The 18,825-nt window shown below is 44.0% G+C and overlaps 1 protein-coding gene across 1 annotated transcript; it reads left to right on the plus strand.

Moving 5' to 3' along the window:
• Positions 1–826: 826 nt before the first annotated feature.
• Positions 827–18,261, plus strand: nadk2 (NAD kinase 2, mitochondrial). The gene is made up of 6 exons (XM_083777552.1): positions 827–1,973; positions 7,791–7,988; positions 8,715–8,954; positions 12,976–13,067; positions 16,006–16,174; positions 17,025–18,261. The coding sequence occupies exons 1-6, from the start codon at positions 1,689–1,691 to the stop codon at positions 17,388–17,390; spliced, it is 1,350 nt and encodes a 449-aa protein (XP_083633678.1). The 5' UTR covers positions 827–1,688; the 3' UTR covers positions 17,391–18,261.
• Positions 18,262–18,825: the final 564 nt, after the last annotated feature.

Raw genomic sequence — 18,825 nt, forward strand, 5'->3', positions numbered from 1 at the left:
TGCTTCCTTCCGGGATGCGACGTCAGCACCGGACATCGTTGCCATGTCCGCTTATCATATAAGCGACTTTGGGCTTGTTTCTTATTGTTTCTAATTGTAAATAAATAATGGTTTCTAAACTAAAGTTTTGTATCTAAACTAAAGGCTTTTTTGATTGATTGATTGATTTAAATATGTATTAACAGTTTGCAGAATTACAGTACATTTCAAGCACAAACTCAATACAAAGACTGTTAACTGTGAGTGGACGACCCAATTAAGCATTACACTTGTTTACAACAGGGTCCACCATGTTCAATTCATCAAAACATTTAGAGACGTACAAATACACACTTCTATATAGTCAAAAAACAACAGGAATTCATCATAAAGGAAGCAAAAAGGGAAAAGAAACTTATACAGTGAGGGGAAAAGGGGGGGGGGGGGGCTGGTTTCTAAACTAAAGGACTGTTTCTAAACTAAAGTGTAGTTGGGCTCGCTTCCTAATTGTTAAAAAAAAACCCCAAAAAAACAATGGTTCTCAAATATTTTCAAATCAAAGGACCCAGAATGTAATAAGTATTTGTCTGCAGACCCCCATTCTGAAAACACGATATTTGACTTCAAAAAATATTTATATTACACATGTAAATGTGCATGTAAATCACACTAAAGTGTGATTTATAAATTGCTTCTTTTTGGGCTTATTTTCTCACACAGCGTCTGGCAACACCGCCACAGGAACGGTCGCGTAGCGTGACGCGAGCTTTGTTTGCGGATGTGTATGCTCGTGTGTGTGTGCGCGCGCGCGCCCGTGCGTGTGTCCCTCCCCCTTACACTACAACTACAGTCGCTCTTCTGGAAAGTCACAGAAACCTCTCTCTCTCTTTCTGTGTGTGTGTGTGGGTGTAACAGTGTGTGTGTGTGTGTGTGTTGTTAAAGGTGGAAACTTCTCCCGCTGTGTGCTTCAAAGCTTTCTCCTGCTTTCTCCTGCTTTCTCCTCAGACACCACCAACCAACCCACCAGAGGATCTGATCTCCACAACCAAGAGGATCTGATCTCCACATGGACTCTGGGATCTCCATGCTGGTGTGGAGGTGGAACAGACAGCTGGACGCTTAACCCACAGAGAGAGAGAGAGAGAGACGAGCTAAAATTAGCAGCACAGCCTCATATGGAGGTCTGATAGAAGCTTACTCTTGTTTAAACAACACTTAAACAACAGCCAGCCAGCCACGGGTCATCATCGAGCCACGGCAGGCCGTCTATAGTTCCTACCCTAACGGCCGCTTGTTGTTCCTGTTAACAGTCCTTATTAACGGCCGTTTAACACCGAAGGAGGTCAAATATAACGAGCGATACTTGTAACGTAGAGACTCCAACTCTGGTTGACGTTTGTTTTGTGTTGTGAATGGAGGAGTGATATTTTAACAGCAGTTGTTTTTGTTGTTGTTATTATTCCGCTATGTGACTCTAATATGAGACTGTTGTTGGATCGCCACGAACTCAATCTACGCCTCGATTATTAATATTATTATTATTATCCTTCCATCCATCTTCAACCGCTTATCCGTAGTCGGGTCGCGGGGGAAGGGGCAACGGCTCCAACCAGAGAGCTCCAGGGAGACTTCCCTCTCCGGAGCAACATATTCCTCCTGAGGGGATTCCATTATTATTATTATTATTTATATCGTTGTTATTCCGGACAATGAGTGGTGGTCGCCGGGCGCTGGACGCCATGATGTGTCTCGGTAAGCGAGCCGTCGCCGTCCCGCTGGTCCCGCCTCCTCTTCTGCTGAGGCCACGCCTCCACCTTCATCATCATCATCATCATCATCGGAACATGGCCTCTTCCTCCGGAGGAGGAGGAGAGGGCTTCGCTCCGGAGCGCGTGGCGGTCGTCACCAAGACCACCCGCTATGAGTTTGAGCTGCAGCGCTACCGCCTGGCGGGGCTGTCGGAGGAGGACCTGAAGACCCTGCTGGCCATGAAGGTAAGGCTGGACCATTATCATGATAATATCAGATATTAAACCATTAACCATTAATTAAACCATTATCAGGACGATACGGTGTCTCCGTGATATGATATGATATGATACTTTTTTGACTTGAGAGCTACTTTCAAAATGACCAGCTTCAACAAGATCTATCCACCCCACAAAAATCGCTATCCCTTTGCTGAAAATAGTATATAAATATTTTTTTTTAAAGTAGGCTGCCCTGAGGCAGGCTGAGGGGGCTTTTAAATAGTGTTGCTGATGTTACATATTTATATAGGAGGGTGAAAATGGAATAGTTTCTGTAATATGACTTTATAATGCTACTGTATTTTAGGCAAAACACTCTGGAAATCAAGTATTGCATTGTGGGTTTGAGCTGACACGCCCCCTTTTGGATGTCAATCAAGTCACCTTTATTCAAGTGGCTGATGCATGTCATGTGATCTAACCGACGCTGGTATTATTATTATTATTATTATTATTATTATTCGTCGTTAGAAGTGTTAATTCCCCTCACGGCAAAACAGTTCTCCATGTTTACATCTTACTTCTTGACGAGAAGAAATGTGGACATAATCCAAAAAAAAAAAACAGGGCCGGCCCGTGGTGGAATGGACCAGTTAGACAGGGCCGACCCTAGCCGCAATTTGCAACTCTAGATTTTTTTACAATGGGTTGAATCTAGAGTTGCAATAAGCTCCATCCACTTCCTATTCATGATTTTCGGTTTCTGATCTGCTGGTCTTAAATGACGTTAAACTCACCAACATTGCAGCTGTAGTCCAAGCTTGAATTATCCTCTTTCAATCTGCCGAGCTTGTTTTTCATAAAAATCCCCCGTAGACATGTTATGAGTTACTTTCTGTCCAAAATATTCCAAGAGTGACATTTCCGAGCCGCCATTTGTATTTTTGCAACGTGCCGTAAAACATGTTGTTTGTTTAATAGAAGGCTGCGTGTGATGGGGCGTCGCACTGTGTCTGCCTCTTCTTTGGGTGTCTTACCTGCGCAGGTAAGATTCTATTAAACAAGCGCTCCCCCTCACATCTTGTTTTACGGCACGTTGCAAAAATACAAATGGCGGCTCGGAAATGTCACTCTTGGAATATTTTGGACAGAAAGTAACTCATAACATGTCTACGGGGGATTTTTATGAAAAACAAGCTCGGCAGATTGAAAGAGGATAATTCAAGCTTGGACTACAGCTGCAATGTTGGTGAGTTTAACGTCATTTAAGACCAGCAGATCAGAAACCGAAAATCATGAATAGGAAGTGGATGGAGCTTATTGCAACTCTAGATTCAACCCATTGTAAAAAAAATCTAGAGTTGCAAATTGCGGCTAGGCCGACCCATTACTGTTGTTGTGGATCAAGGTTATGTTATTTTGTCATTTTTGACACCAAACCATTCAGTGTTTATTTAATTATTTTATATCTACAATGGTATAATTTATGTCTCCACAGTGAGGCTCTAGCAGCCTACTACTACTATAGCCTACTAGCCCACTGGTAGGCTATAGCATCCTACTACTATAGCCTACTAGCCCACTGGTAGGCAGGAGAAAGAAATGGCAACCAGAATAACCCGTTCTGAGTGAAACCTATGCCCTGGGCCTATAGAGCTCAGCCCCACCTCCTTTCAGAATGACAAGGCACCAGAAGATAATCCACATTCATTTTCCCCATAGGCGTTTCAAAACGTACCGCCGTTTATTTAAAGACCTTTAAAGCTACAGACAAAAAACAGCCCAGTTGACACATCATAGCGATAAAAGGTATGCGCATGCTTAAAGTGAATGGCACATCGAGTGGCAAAGAAACATGCAAAGTGAGTTTAACATTGTTTAATGCAATCAGATAGGACTTTTCTGTTTGGATGTATGGGCTGTCAGTCAAGGCCAGAAAGTAGTTTTTTTTGCCACTCAGTAGGTGTTCCCGCGTAACTTCCTGGTTTGATGATCATGTCACGCGCATATACCCTATATATAAACACATTTATTTTGGGGCCGAACAGATAATTAGAAAGAAGAAAAATCAGACCTGTCTGAAGTGAGTGTTGCTGTACTCTGTATGTACATGTGCTCTTTCTATCTCAATGGGATAGTTCCAGCCATAGGAGCAGTGTTTGGAACTATAGCCCATAGGCAGATCAAAGCTACTCTCCTACTCTACTCTCTGGTTGACCTGTTGTACGTGTTTGTACTGTTAAGTTACTCTACACTCTGGTTGACCTGTTGTAGGTGGTCGTATTGTTAATTCCTACTCTACACTCTGGTTGACCTGTTGTAGGTGGTCGTACTGTTAAGTCCTACTCTACACTCTGGTTGACCTGTTGTAGGTGGTCGTACTGTTAAGTCCTACTCTACACTCTGGTTGACATGTTGTAGGTGGTCGTACTGTTAAGTTACTCTACACTCTGGTTGACCTGTTGTAGGTGGTCGTACTGTTAAGTCCTACTCTACACTCTGGTTGACATGTTGTAGGTGGTCGTACTGTTAACCCATTTTGGTGTTAGCGTCATGTCGTGCTTTAGCTATTGAAAAATTGCAGATCTACAAGCTCATAGCGTGCCACCGAGTGGCGCGCTACGAGCTTGTAGGTCTGCTATTTTTGAAAAAATCGAAGAGCGACTGAATTTTTTAGAATCTGATCTCAGGTCAGAATGGGTTAAGACAAGTTACTTGAAAGCTAACCTGAGCTTAACGGGTTAGGTTTCTGGACGGTCTAGACGGGCGGGTCGCGGCTGACATTTCCCCACGCCTTAGCTCTGGTCCATAGCTCTAATGCTACTGGTCCATAGCTCTAATGCTACTGGTCCATAGCTCTAATGCTCTGTCTGGTCCATAGCTCTAATGCTCTGGGTCCATAGCTCTAATGCTCTGGGTCCATAGCTCTAATGCTCTGGTCCATAGCTCTAATGCTCTGTTCCATAGCTCTAATGCTCTGTCTGATCCATAGCTCTAATGCTACTGGTCCATAGCTCTAATGCTCTGGTCCATAGCTCTAATGCTCTGTCTGGTCCATAGCTCTAATGCTACTGGTCCATAGCTCTAATGCTCTGGTCCATAGCTCTAATGCTCAGTCTGGTCCATAGCTCTAATGCTCTGATCCATAGCTCTAATGCTCTGGTCCATAGCTCTAATGCTCTGATCCATAGCTCTAATGCTCTGTCTGGTCCATAGCTCTAATGCTACTGGTCCATAGCTCTAATGCTCTGTTCCATAGCTCTAATGCTCTGGTCCATAGCTCTAATGCTCTGGTCCATAGCTCTAATGCATTGCACTTGAGCTATGTTACTCCTGACTTCCGCCGCTCGCATTAATGCAGACTCACCAAAACAAAAGGCGGGTTGTGTCATTAGAAAGATAATGATGATGTCATTAGAAAGCCTACTTTCCTTAGCGGGAGCACTCTGACCCCCCCCCCCCCAAAAAAAGGGATTTATTTTCACCGGAGGAAAAAATGTGGCAATTTCCTGGTCAATATCGGTAGAAGGCATAGTGGAGTAACTAAAAGTATTTTTTTCCCCGGTGGAAACAAAATGCCCTTTTGGCCAAAAAGTACCGTTTATACGTGTGGTGTGGGGGGGGGGGGGGGGGCTCCGAGTGCTCCCACTAAGGAAAGTAGGCTTTCTAATGACATCATCATTATCTTTCCGTATGGAATATTGATAATCTCCGTCATATTAGTGCTATGAAAACTGATCGCATCGCTCTACAGCCTAGAGGCGCTTGCTGACGATGGGCACATTTTATTAATGGATTAAATAGGTGTTAATCCAGAGCGATTTACAATAAGCACGAACACAAAACATGTCAATACATCGCGTACATAAAAAGTAGTTATCACGAAACATGCGTAAGCTAAGAACGTAACAGTGGAATATCTCTATAATGAAACTATACATATAAACTATACTATTTACAATTTAGGCATTTATCAGACACTCTTAATCCAGAGCGATTTACATTAAGCAAGAACAAAAAGCATGGGAATACATCACATAAAAGCATTTATCATGAAACATGCGTAAGCTAAGAAAGTAACAGTGGAATATCTATATAATTAAACTATACATATAAACTATACATATATACTATACTATGCTATACATATGTACTATGACGTGCTATGACTACATACAATGCGATTATAGTGCTGTCTACGTAACATGCTATAAGTCTGTATCAAATGCTATCTACGGTAGTCTACAGAAATGCTATCTAAGGGGGTGGGGTAAGTGCTAGTGCTAAGTACTTGTTATGGAGCTTCGTCTAGGGTGAAGGGACATGACACTATTTGAGAGGAGACAGGGTGAAAAAGAACTTTCAATAGCAGAGAGTTTACATTTTTTGGTTCACAACTTCTCACATTTTGGCTTCAAGGTGCTGGTGCTATTCTAACAAAACGAATCTAACTGGAAATCAAAAGTTTACCCCTATCTAAAGGCCCTAACAGAATGTTAAACAAAATTACAATTCTAAATCCCTAACTACCCTAACTAACCAAAATTACAATAAGTTAACAAAAGAAAAGACCTGGCACCCCTACATGGAGAAGGTAGGAACCGGGCTTTAAGCAATGATAAATAATTCGTTTACAAACTTATAAGCAAATTAACAATGACTATGAACTAGGAACTGGGCTAACCAAAACAAAACAGAACTTACGGCATAATGAACAAGAACAAACGAGAACAATAAGGCAGGCACAAGAGAGGACAAGAGGGATCGATTCTCTGCTGCTGAATGCTGTCGTCCCCTCCAGAGCAAAAGTTCAAATGAGCTTTTATACAGAGACAGGAAGAGTGCCCAGCCAACAGGAAACTGGTGTTGTGAGGGAGAACCAATAAGGAACAGAGGGAGCAGGTCCAATCAGGGACCTGTCACTCAGAGCCATGTCTGTCAATTCACTTGAGTACTGTAGTAAAAGAACTTGTCAAATGCCATAAAACATCATCACAAATACCAAACTTATAATTATTATCCTAATATAATAGCCACCATAAATAATAATTATACTTAAACAAATAACAAATAATCAAAAGGACCGTGGTCCGTAAGTACTATACTAGCGGTATTCACATTATACATGTGTACTATGACGTGCTATGACTACTATAAAATGCAGTTCTATTGCCGTCTACGTAACACGCTAACATGTCCTCTACGTAACACGCTAACATGTCCTCTACGTAACATGCTAACATGTCCTCTACGTAACATGTCCTCTGTCTACGTAACATGCTAACATGCCCTCTGTCTACGTAACATGCTAACATGTCCTCTACGTAACATGCTAACATGTCCTCTACGTAACATGCTAACATGTCCTCTACGTAACATGCTAACATGTCCTCTACGTAACATGCTAACATGTCCTCTTGTCTACGTAACATGCTAACATGTCCTCTACGTAACATGCTAACATGTCCTCTGTCTACGTAACATGCTAACATGTCCTCTACGTAACACACCAACATGTCCTCTTGTCTACATAACATGCTAACATGTCCTCTACGTAACATGCTAACATGTCCTTTCGTCTACGTAACATGCTAACATGTCCTCTACGTAACATGCTAACATGTCCTCTACGTAACATGCTAACATGTCCAATACGTAACATGCTAAGCTGTCCTCTACGTAACATGCTAACCTGTCCTCTTGTCTACATAACATGCTAACATGTCCTCTACGTAACATGCTAACATGTCCTCTCGTCTACGTAACATGCTAACATGTCCTCTACGTAACATGCTAACATGTCCTCTACGTAACATGCTAACCTGTCCTCTGGTGGTGAAGGGCTCGTCGTACAGCGGGCTGCTGGAGCGACATCACATCCACACGCGCAACGTGTCCCACGTGGTGGAGGCTCTGCGCGGCGCGGGCGTGGAGGTCCGCGTGGTGCGGCGGCAGGAGTACGACCAGGAGACGGTCCGCTGGGCCGACGCCATCGTGTCGGCCGGGGGCGACGGCACCATGCTGCTGGTGGCTGGCAAGGTAAGGACCCACCTCACCCCCGCTCACTAACCCACCTCACCCCCTGCTCACTGACCCACCTCACCCCCCGCTCACTGACCCACCTCACTGACCCACCTCACCCCCTGCTCACTGACCCACCTCACTGACCCACCTCACCCCCCGCTCACTAACCCACCTCACCCCCTGCTCACTGACCCACCTCACCCCCTGCTCACTGACCCACCTCACCCCCTGTTTACTGACCCACCTCACCCCCGCTCACTAACCCACCTCACCCCCTGCTCACTGACCCACCTCACCCCCTGCTCACTGACCCACCTCACCCCCTGTTTACTGACCCACCTCACCCCCGCTCACTAACCCACCTCACCCCCTGCTCACTGACCCACCTCACCCCCTGCTCACTGACCCACCTCACCCCCTGCTCACTGACCCACCTCACCCCCGCTCACTAACCCACCTCACCCCCTGCTCACTGACCCACCTCACCCCCTGCTCACTGACCCACCTCACCCCCGCTCACTAACCCACCTCACCCCCTGCTCACTGACCCACCTCACCCCCTGCTCACTGACCCACCTCACCCCCTGCTCACTGACCCACCTCACCCCCTGCTCACTGACCCACCTCACCCCTGCTCAGGTTTTATCCTCGTAGGTGATTTTGTATTGACCTGTACTTTCATTGAACATTCTGCAAACTGTTAATAACACAATCAATCAATCAATCAATCGATCGATCCAGGTGTTCGACAAGGACACGCCGGTGATCGGCGTGAACACGGACCCGGAGAAGTCGGAGGGCCACCTGTGCCTGCCGGTCCGCTACACCCACGCCTTCCCCGAGGCGCTGGCCAAGCTGCGGCGGGGACAGTTCCGCTGGCTGTGGCGCCATCGCTCCAGGCTGTACCTGGAGGGCACCGGCATCAACCCCACCCCCGTCGACCTGCACGAGATGCAGCTGAGTCTGGAGCAGCACTCGCAGGTACCGTAGGGTTAATAATACTAATAATAATAATAATAACTACAGGTACCGTAGGGTACCCTACACATCTATTAATAATAACTGAGTCTGGAGCAGCACTCGCAGGTACCGTAGGGTTAATAATAATAATAATAATAATAACTACAGGTACGGTAGACATTTAATAATACTACTGATAATAATAACTACAGGTACAGTAGACATTTAATAATACTACTGATAATAATAACTACAGGTACAGTAGACATTTAATAATACTACTAATAATAATAACTACAGGTACAGTAGACATTTAATAATACTAATAATAATAATAACTACAGGTACAGTAGACATTTAATAATACTACTAATAATAATAACTACAGGTACAGTAGACATTTAATAATACTAATAATAATAATAATAATAATAATAACTACAGGTACAGTAGACATTTAATAATACTACTAATAATAATGACTGAGTCTGGAGCAGCACTCGCAGGTACCGTAGGGTTAATAATACTACTAATAATAATAACTACAGGTACAGTAGACATTTAATAATACTACTAATAATAATAACTACAGGTACAGTAGACATTTAATAATACTACTACTAATAATAATGACTACAGGTACAGTAAACATTTAATAATAGTACTAATAATAATAATAACTACAGGTACAGTAGACATTTAATAATAATAATAATAATAATAATAATAATAACTACAGGTACAGTAGACATTAAATAATACTACTAATAATAATGACTACAGGTACAGTAGACATTTAATAATACTACTACTAATAATATTAACTAGAAAGGTCAATGTTCTGTTCAGTCTGGAGCAGCACTCGCAGGCAGTGTTGTTTTCGTCAGGACTGACGATAACGTAAATGACGACGTCAACGCCCCTTTTTCCAGGACTAAGACGGACTAAAACGAACAACACTAAAATAATTCGGGACAAGACTGACGCTGACGAGCTAATTAGCTCTGTTTGACACGATGACGAGACGTGTGTGTGTTATCGCTGACAAGACGAAAAATATCACCGAATAGTAGTAGTGGTCCTAAAGTTGTGAATCGATAAAATTCAACTAAACTGCGGGGAAAACACAGATGTACAAGCCCAAAGCGCTGTGCATTGCGACGGGTAGATAACTTGTAGATCTGCTACTTCCAGCGCAGGAAGGGCGCATGCTTATGACGCACTTTAACAATGCATCATCGACGCTGTGACAGTCACAACACACGAGCAGACGGAATGCACAGACAGACACATCCGACACAACTTTATTGCACACATCTGTGCTTTCATCCACGCTTCCATAGCCTTTTAAATCTTATTTCCCATCCACGGGCACAAGCAGTGATATCAGCAGCTTGCCTTCCACCCGATCTGGATGGTGGTGGTGTTGTCTGACGAGGGTAGCTACTAGCTAGCATGGGAGCTAACATTATTTTAGCTCTGGTCCATATCGTTAGAAGGAGTCCTCCTTAATAACACTATTGTAGCCTACTTTCCATCCGTTCCCCAACTAAACCCCTCGATGCTGCGTTTACACGGGCAGACACAAAGACGAATGGGAATATCATTTGGAGCAGTTACACGTCTTTGCATCAACATGTTGCTGGTTTCCATTATAAATAAATATCATTTGGAGCAGCTACACGTCTTTGCATCAACATGTTGCTGGTTTCCATTATAAATTAATGATAGACTATCCTTGCGTCTGCCCGTGTTTAGTTTAACTGTCCAGTGTCCACAGCAGGCAGACCTGTCTAAACTATGCACTTCTCAGAGACATGCTAAGTTCAAACCCACCTCTAGAATATTACTTTCCCCAGCTATCTCATTCCACTTTCATTTATTTTATTCCATAGTTTTTCCCTAATAAAGTTGTTTTTATTTGTTTTCTCATGTTCCCCTTGAAAAGCATCTTTAAGTACTTTATTGCCTATGCTTATGTAGAAAAGAAAGCTCACTGCTTTGGTCAAATAGGCATATTGATATGCGATTAAAATCTGATTAATTGAGATTAATTAATCACAAATTAAGCCTCCAATTAATTAGATGTTTTTAATGGACCCATAAGTGTTAATTATTTAAGTTAGGTTTTGCCATAATCATGTATTTTGCCATAATTAGGTAGCTTTACAACAAAGATGTATTCGGGTATTCGGTTTTCGGCCAACTGTTTCCTATATTCGGTATTCGGTTTCGGCCAAGAATTTCCCTTTCGGTGCATCCCTAGCTGTTACTGTATGTCCACGGAAGAAACACAGAGGTGTTTTCTTATGGTCATGTCACATATTTGCTGCACCAATTGAAGCCCCCCCCCCCCAAACCCTGTGGAATGTATTCCCCAAAACTCTCCCCAAAGCTATTTATTTCTATTTACTTAGTGTTTTTCCTTTAATAAAGTTGTTTTTGATTTATCATGTCCCCCTTGTAAAGCATTTTTGGGTACTCAGAAAAGCTCTATATAAATTATTAATTTTGAGATATTATTACTACAAAAACAATGTTTTATTGCTTAAACTATATTATATATTCACTATTCATTGATTCACTAGTATACCAAAATCCATTAAAAAATGGCTCTCTCACAGTTATTGGGTCAAATAATGATATGCGATTAAAATGTGATTAATCGTGATTAATTAAATACAAAGCCTCTGATTAATTAGATTATTTTTTTAAATCGAGTCCCAGCTCTAATTAATACCTGTACGCTATAGACATTTTATTTAAAGACATTTTTACATTTTTGACAAACTGGAGACCTTTTACTAAAATGACTAAAACTGACTAAAACCCTTAGGAGTTTCCGTCGACTAAAACTATCAAGGATAGAAATGACTAAGACTGACTAAGACTAATTAAGCATTTTTCCAAATGACTAAGACTGACTAAGACTAATTAAGCATTTTTCCAAAAGACTAAGACTGACTAAATCTAAAAAATGTCTGCCAAAAACAACACTGCTCGCAGGTACCCTAGACATTTAACCCATTCTGACCTGAGATCAGATTCTGACACACAGAAGAATGGTGGTTCTTTAACGCATTTTGACCTGAGATCAGATTCTAAAAAGAATCTTAAATCCTGACAGTTTAAAAAAAATAGCAGACCTACAAGCTCGCGGCCAATTTCATATAATTCCTGGGGGTCCTTGACATGAAATTATTCGAGAACCACTGACACAGAAACATGAGCTTTTGGGGGCACGGTGGCACAGTTGGTAGTGCTGTCGCCTCACAGCTAGAAGGTCCTGGGTTCGATTCCCGCTCGGGACGCTGTGGGTGCTGGCGGCGTGTTTCCTCCTCCGCGTCATCAGTGCCCATACCCGAAGGCGGGGTTGGCGAAAGGGCCTTTCTGTGTGGAGTTTGCATGTTCTCCCCGTGTCCCCTAGGGTAGGTACCCTCACAAAAAACATGCAGCAATCCTGGTCACTAAACTGCCTCCCCCTGGCCAGCCGGGGCGCCTGATGGAGGGGAAAGGAACTGGTTGGAATAACGTGTTCCTTCCACGCACTACGTCCAACCAGGGAAACTCCCCCCTGTCAGGTGTAAAGGAGCAACTTGGACACTCAGGCATGAAGGAAGCATGAGTTCAAGTCCGTTGCTCTCCCCTTGTCCCTCATATATGGGGACTAGGTTGCTCTCCCCTTGTCCCCCATATATGGGGACTAGGTTGGTGGAGGGTGTGTAGAGCCCAGGATCACATTAGGATTAGATGATTGACACAGGGGTGAAAGAAATGGGTTACAAAAAACGTGGGATAAAAAATATAGTTAAAAAAAAAGAAACATGAGCTTTTTCAGAAAACTGTTAGAAGACGTTTTGTAGAATGGTCCTCGGGGTCTAAACAGGTTAACTAAAGGCCCAGTACCGATGGTGGTCCTCTGGGTCTAAACAGGTTAACTAAAGGCCCGGTACCGATGGTGGTCCTCTGGGTCTAAATGGGTTAACTAAAGGCCCAGTACCGATGGTGATGACTGATTGGTTTCCCCCCGTTCCCTTCGCAGGCTCACCGCGTCACCAAGATGAACCGGCAGTACGCAGACGGCACGCCGCACAACCTGTCCTCAAGCACCTCACCTCACCTTCTGCCTGTCAGGTTAGAACTATTACAGAACCTTCTGCCTGTCAGGTCAGAACTATTAGAGAACCTTCTGCCTGTCAGGTCAGAACTATTACAGAACCTTCTGCCTGTCAGGTCAGAACTATTACAGAACCTTCTGCCTGTCAGGTCAGAACTATTACAGAACCGGTCGTCCAGCACCGAGCCTCACCTGCTACCTGTCAGGTACCAAATCCTTTAGGCTGGGTTAGTTTTAACCTGCCACAGGTTAGTTTTAAAGGAGAATTCCATGCTAGAAGGCATTTCTTACCTTTCTTTGTAGTTGTTATGTCCCCACCAAAGAGGTCCAGGTGTTTTTGTGTGCAAAAACTCCTTATTGGCTATTTCCCCTACCATAAGCCCTCACTGAATTGAATGGGAATTGAATGGTGCTATGGGGGTGTTGTGCTAATTTGCTTATTTCCATCGAAATAAGTAGTAAAGTGTGCCGCTTGGGATATTATTTACATTATGAAGAGAGGATATATAAAAAATATATATAAAAAATTGAGCGATGGAAATAAGCGAATTAGCATAACACCCCATAGCCCCATTCAATTCCCATTCAATGCAATTAATTTAGGGTTTATGGTTGGGGAAATAGCCAATTATAAGGAGCTTTTGCACAAAATAACACCTGGACCTCTTTGGTGGGAACGTAACAACTACAAAGAAAGGTAAGAAAGCCTTTTAGTATGGAATTATCCTTTAACCTGACACGGGTTAGTTTGAACCTCCCATGGGTTAGTTTTAACCTGCCACGGGTTAGTTTACGGGTTAGTTTTAACCTCCCATGGGTTAGTTTTAACCTGCCACGGGTTAGTTTTAACCTCCCACGGGTTAGTTTTAACCTGCCACGGGTTAGTTTTAACCTCCCATGGGTTAGTTTTAACCTGCCACGGGTTAGTTTTATCCTCCCACGGGTTAGTTTTAACCTGCCACATATTACATATTACTTTTGAAAAAAGTAATGCCTTACATTACTTTATTACTCCCTGGAGAAAGTAACTAGTTACATTACTTGTTACATTACTTTTGCGTTACTCCATAAAATCGCATGTCGCATTGTCACATAATTTACCACTTAACAAATCTTTATAATCCTAATAAGGAGGACATACACAACATCTTTCTTTATGCTCTTTACCAGGTTGTGGAGGAATAAAACAAAATGGGCCTTTCCAAAACGGTCTAGTGCAGTGGTTCTCTTGACCTTGTAAAACTTTTTCTATGCAAACTTCTAATCAATTCTTCAATCAATCAAATCAATTATATTAAAATAAAAATAATGATACTGAGAGAAATCAGTAGCCTATATGTTCACAGTGCTTTAGGATCCCTTTCTTTATGATGTGGAGTTCCCTGCTCCATGCTCATTAAATGTAGTTTTTCATGTTGGCATATTTGGTTTATTCATCATTCATTAACTAACTAGTGATTGTGACTCTGAGAGCACATACATTCTACAACAAACAAGACCCTCCCAGCTGGCAGTGTTGCCAGGTTTTGGAAGAGAAACAAGCAGCCATGTCTATGAAAACAAGCCCAAAAGAAGCCTGACTACGCTATTATAAAACAAGCCCAAAGTCGCTTATAATAAGCGGACATGGCAACACCCCAACTGCTTCGTCTCTGTGACAGTGGGAGACTGGCTCGCTGTGAGCAGTGCTGCTGCGGAGATTTTAATACCGAAACGACGTAAATTTGACATGTTCTAGTCCGCGACTCCAGCGCACCATTACTGTTCATGTTCAACTCATCTCCGTTGTGTGCATTAGTCCAAAGCAACACTGCTGAAAGCAGCCACATGACGCAATTAAGTAACGAGTAACTGCAGCACTAAAGCGACCAGTAACTGTAGTGTGATTATCAATTTTGGAGGAGTAGTGTCGTTACAGTAACGAGATTTTCCGTTACTCGTTACACCCAACTCTGGTAACAATGGAATGCGGAAGTGCTCATTCTATCTTTAAATGGGATAGTTCCAGCCATAGGAGCAATGTTTGGAACTATAGCCCATAGGCACCCGCTTTGTCTCAATGGGATAGTTCCAGTCCATAGGAGCAATGTTTGGAACTATAGCCCATAGGCACCCGCTTTGTCTCAATGGAATAGTTCCAGTCCATAGGAGCAATGTTTGGAACTATAGCCCATAGGCACCCGCTTTGTCTCAATGGGATAGTTCCAGCCAATAGGAGCAATGTTTGGAACTATAGCCCATAGGCGCCCGCTTTGTCTCAATGGGATAGTTCCAGCCAATAGGAGCAATGTTTGGAACTATAGCCCATAGGCGCCCGCTTTGCGGCGAGATCAAAGCGTGTCGCGACTCTCCTACTACACATACAATACAAAAGGGTCGTAATGTATACACTGTACACATACAATACAAATCAAGTAACCGAAGAAAAAAGTAAGAAAGAAAACAAACAAATCGGGTACAGGCTTTCGTTCCGACATGCTATTGGTCTCAGACCGACAGACCGACACCCTAACCTTTAGTTCAGACATGCTATTGGTCTGACGGTCATTAGACCGACACCCTAACATTTAGTTCAGACATGCTATTGGTCTTACGGTCATTAGACCGACACCCTAACCTTTAGTTCAGACATGCTATTGGTCCTGACGGTCATTAGACCGACACCCTAACCTTAAGTTCAGACATGCTATTGGTCTTACGGTCATTAGACCGACAGTCCGACACCCTAACCTTTAGTTCAGACATGCTATTGGTCTTACGGTCATTAGACCGACACCCTAACCTTTAGTTCAGACATGCTATTGGTCTGACGGTCAATAGACCGACACCCTAACCTTTAGTTCAGACATGCTATTGGTCCCGCAAGCACGGGAGCAGCACATCCGACCACGTCCGACCGTTGTCTCAGCATGTTTAATTAACATAACGTCCTTCTTTTACCCATGATGCTTCCAGGAGCCTGAACGAGATCTTCATCGGCGAGTCTCTGTCGTCCAAGGCTTCGTACTACGAGATGTCGGTGGACGACGGACCCTGGGAGAAGCAGAAGAGCTCCGGGCTGAGCGTGGCTAGCGGGACGGGCAGCCGGGCCTGGTCCTACAACATCAACAAGCTGGGGCGCCAGGTTAGATTTGAACCTTTATTTAACAAGCTGGGGCGCCAGGTTAGATTTGAACCTTTATTTAACAAGCTGGGGCGCCAGGTTAGATTTGAACCTTTATTTAACAAGCTGAACCTTTATTTAACAAGCTGGGGCGCCAGGTTAGATTTTAACCTTTATTTAACAAGCTGAACCTTTATTTAACAAGCTGGGGCGCCAGGTTAGATTTTAACCTGCGCACACTTAAACTTTTATTTTTATTTTATTTATTTTAATATATTTGTTTTATCCCACGATTTTGTAACCCATTTTTCACCCCTGTGTCAATCATCTAATGTGACCCTGGGCTCTACACACCCTCCGCCAACCTAGTCCCCATATATGGGGGACAAGGGGAGAGCAACGGACTTGAACTCATGCTTCCTTCATGCCTGAGTGTCCAAGTTGCTCCTTTACACCTGACAGGGGGGGAGTTTCCCTGGTTGGACGTAGCGTGTGGAAGGAACACGTTATTCCAACCAGTTCCTTTCCCCTCCATCAGGCGCCCCGGCTGGCCAGGGGGAGGCAGTATAGAGACCAGTTCCTTTCCCCTCCATCAGGCACCCCAGCTGGCCAGGGGGAGGCAGTTTAGTGACCAGGATTACTGCATGTTTTTTGTGAGGGTACCTACCCTAGGGGACACGGGGAGAACATGTGAGGGTACCTACCCTAGGGTACACGGGGAGAACATGTGAGGGTACCTACCTTTTATTTAACAAGCTGGGGCGCCAGGTTGCCATAAGGTACCGTCGTTAGCCTAGCTACGTTTATGAACGTATAGATGGCAGGCGAATTCACTAAACTGTAAGTTGTTGTTTGTTTTGACCTCCCACAGACGGTGGAAGACGTCCTGAGGCTGGGGAGGTCGCTGCGGCGCGGCGCCCAGAGGGGCCCCCCCGACGACGCCCCGCTGGACGCGGAGCTGGTGGACCGCGTGACGGAGCGCTACAACGCCGCGCTGGTGTTCTCGCCCGAGGACCGCCGGCTGTTCTTCAGCGTGCGCGAGCCCATCGTCAACCGCGTGTTCTCCAACGCGCACCAGCGGGGCTTCGCCGCGCGGCAGGTGTGCGTGCGCTCGCGCTGCTGGGACGCCTGCATGGTGGTGGACAGCGGCACCTCCTTCGAGTTCAACGACGGCGCCGTCGCCACCATCACCATGAGCGAGGAGGACGCGCTCAGGACCGTGCTGCTCGACCCCTGAGGAGCCCGGCCTCTCTAGCGCCACCTGCCTGCTGCTGCTGGTGTCGCTGCATCACGATGCACTGCCAGTTTGTCCTCCGTAACCACCGCCGTCCCTCTGTGGACCGAGCCGAGTACAGCCCGGAGAGGAGAGCCCACCTGAAGTTGTTTCTGTACTTTTTGTTTTGCCTTTTTTTTTCTTTTTTTTGATTGATTGATTTATTTTCTTTATTTAACACTAATTACGCTAAGGACGAGTATACAGGTCTTTTTTCTAATTGGACGTGTCCGTACAGTACACGTACGGCTTTGGGTGCTTTTTAATGACGTCAAATGAGATCGCTGAGATTCAGACCTGTTTCCGCTCGCCGCCGTTCACTTCCTCGTTTACGGCAAGGACTGTCCAAAGAGGACGAGACGCCATGTTGCTCCGTGGAAGGACAGAAACATGCGCAGTCAGGCTTTATGCAGCCAACACTTCCGCGTTCAGCTTCCTTGGTCTCAACTGCGCATGTTGCTTTCCTTCCATGGAGCAGGGTTGCCAAGTCTGCTTATTTCCCGCGACTTTTGGCTTCCTTTTTTCCAGAGATCCTTTTATTTTCTTTATAGGCTAATTATTAGTATAATAAGTTACTAAGACATGAATTATCCTAGACACACATGGTATTTATAATGATAAAATGCATCAAATCTTTTTTATTAGGATTATATGGTCATGTTATTGGGGTTTTTTTGGCTTGGTTTTTGGAGGTGGGTTGGCTTATTCCTGTCACGAGTTGGCAACACTGCCATGGAGCAACATGGCGTCGCCCGTACGCTCTTCGCGTCTCGTCCTCTTTAGACAGTCCTTGGTTCACGGGCCTCGACTACAGTGTCTCTAAATGGCCGGCGGGGGGGGGGGGGGGGGGGGGGCATTTTAAAATGATGATCATGATCGTAACGTAATAATAATCTATGTGGAGCAAGTCGTGAGCATGTGTAGACCTGACTGTCGGGGAACTATTTTAAAATGCTTTTCAAAATGGTTGTGCCTAAACCAGATAGCTATATATATATATAATTATATTATTATTAATATTATTATATTATTATTAATATTATATTATTATTTTTGGTTGCCAAAAATAAATAACTGATCTACAAGCACACAATGAGTTGCCTTGCGCTGCATTGTGAGCTTTTTAGATGTTGTAGATCTGCTATTTTGGGCTAATGCCCCTCCCGGTTAAGCACACGACCCCCTCTCTCTACATTTTGAGTATATGAGCACACGTTGTGAGCTTGTAGATCTGATTTATTGATTGATTAAAATAACTGCAAGTGATTAAAATAAATGTTAAATTATGTCTGTATTCTGATGATAATCAGAATGATAGTGTGTTGGTCTATGGCGTCGGGATAGCAGTTTCATCCAATCAGAAGAGGCGCTTTAGTAGACATGAAATGCATCTTCACGT

The sequence above is a fragment of the Protomyctophum parallelum genome (assembly GCF_964188405.1).
Source record: "Protomyctophum parallelum genome assembly, chromosome: 11".
Lineage (NCBI taxonomy): Eukaryota > Metazoa > Chordata > Actinopteri > Myctophiformes > Myctophidae > Protomyctophum > Protomyctophum parallelum.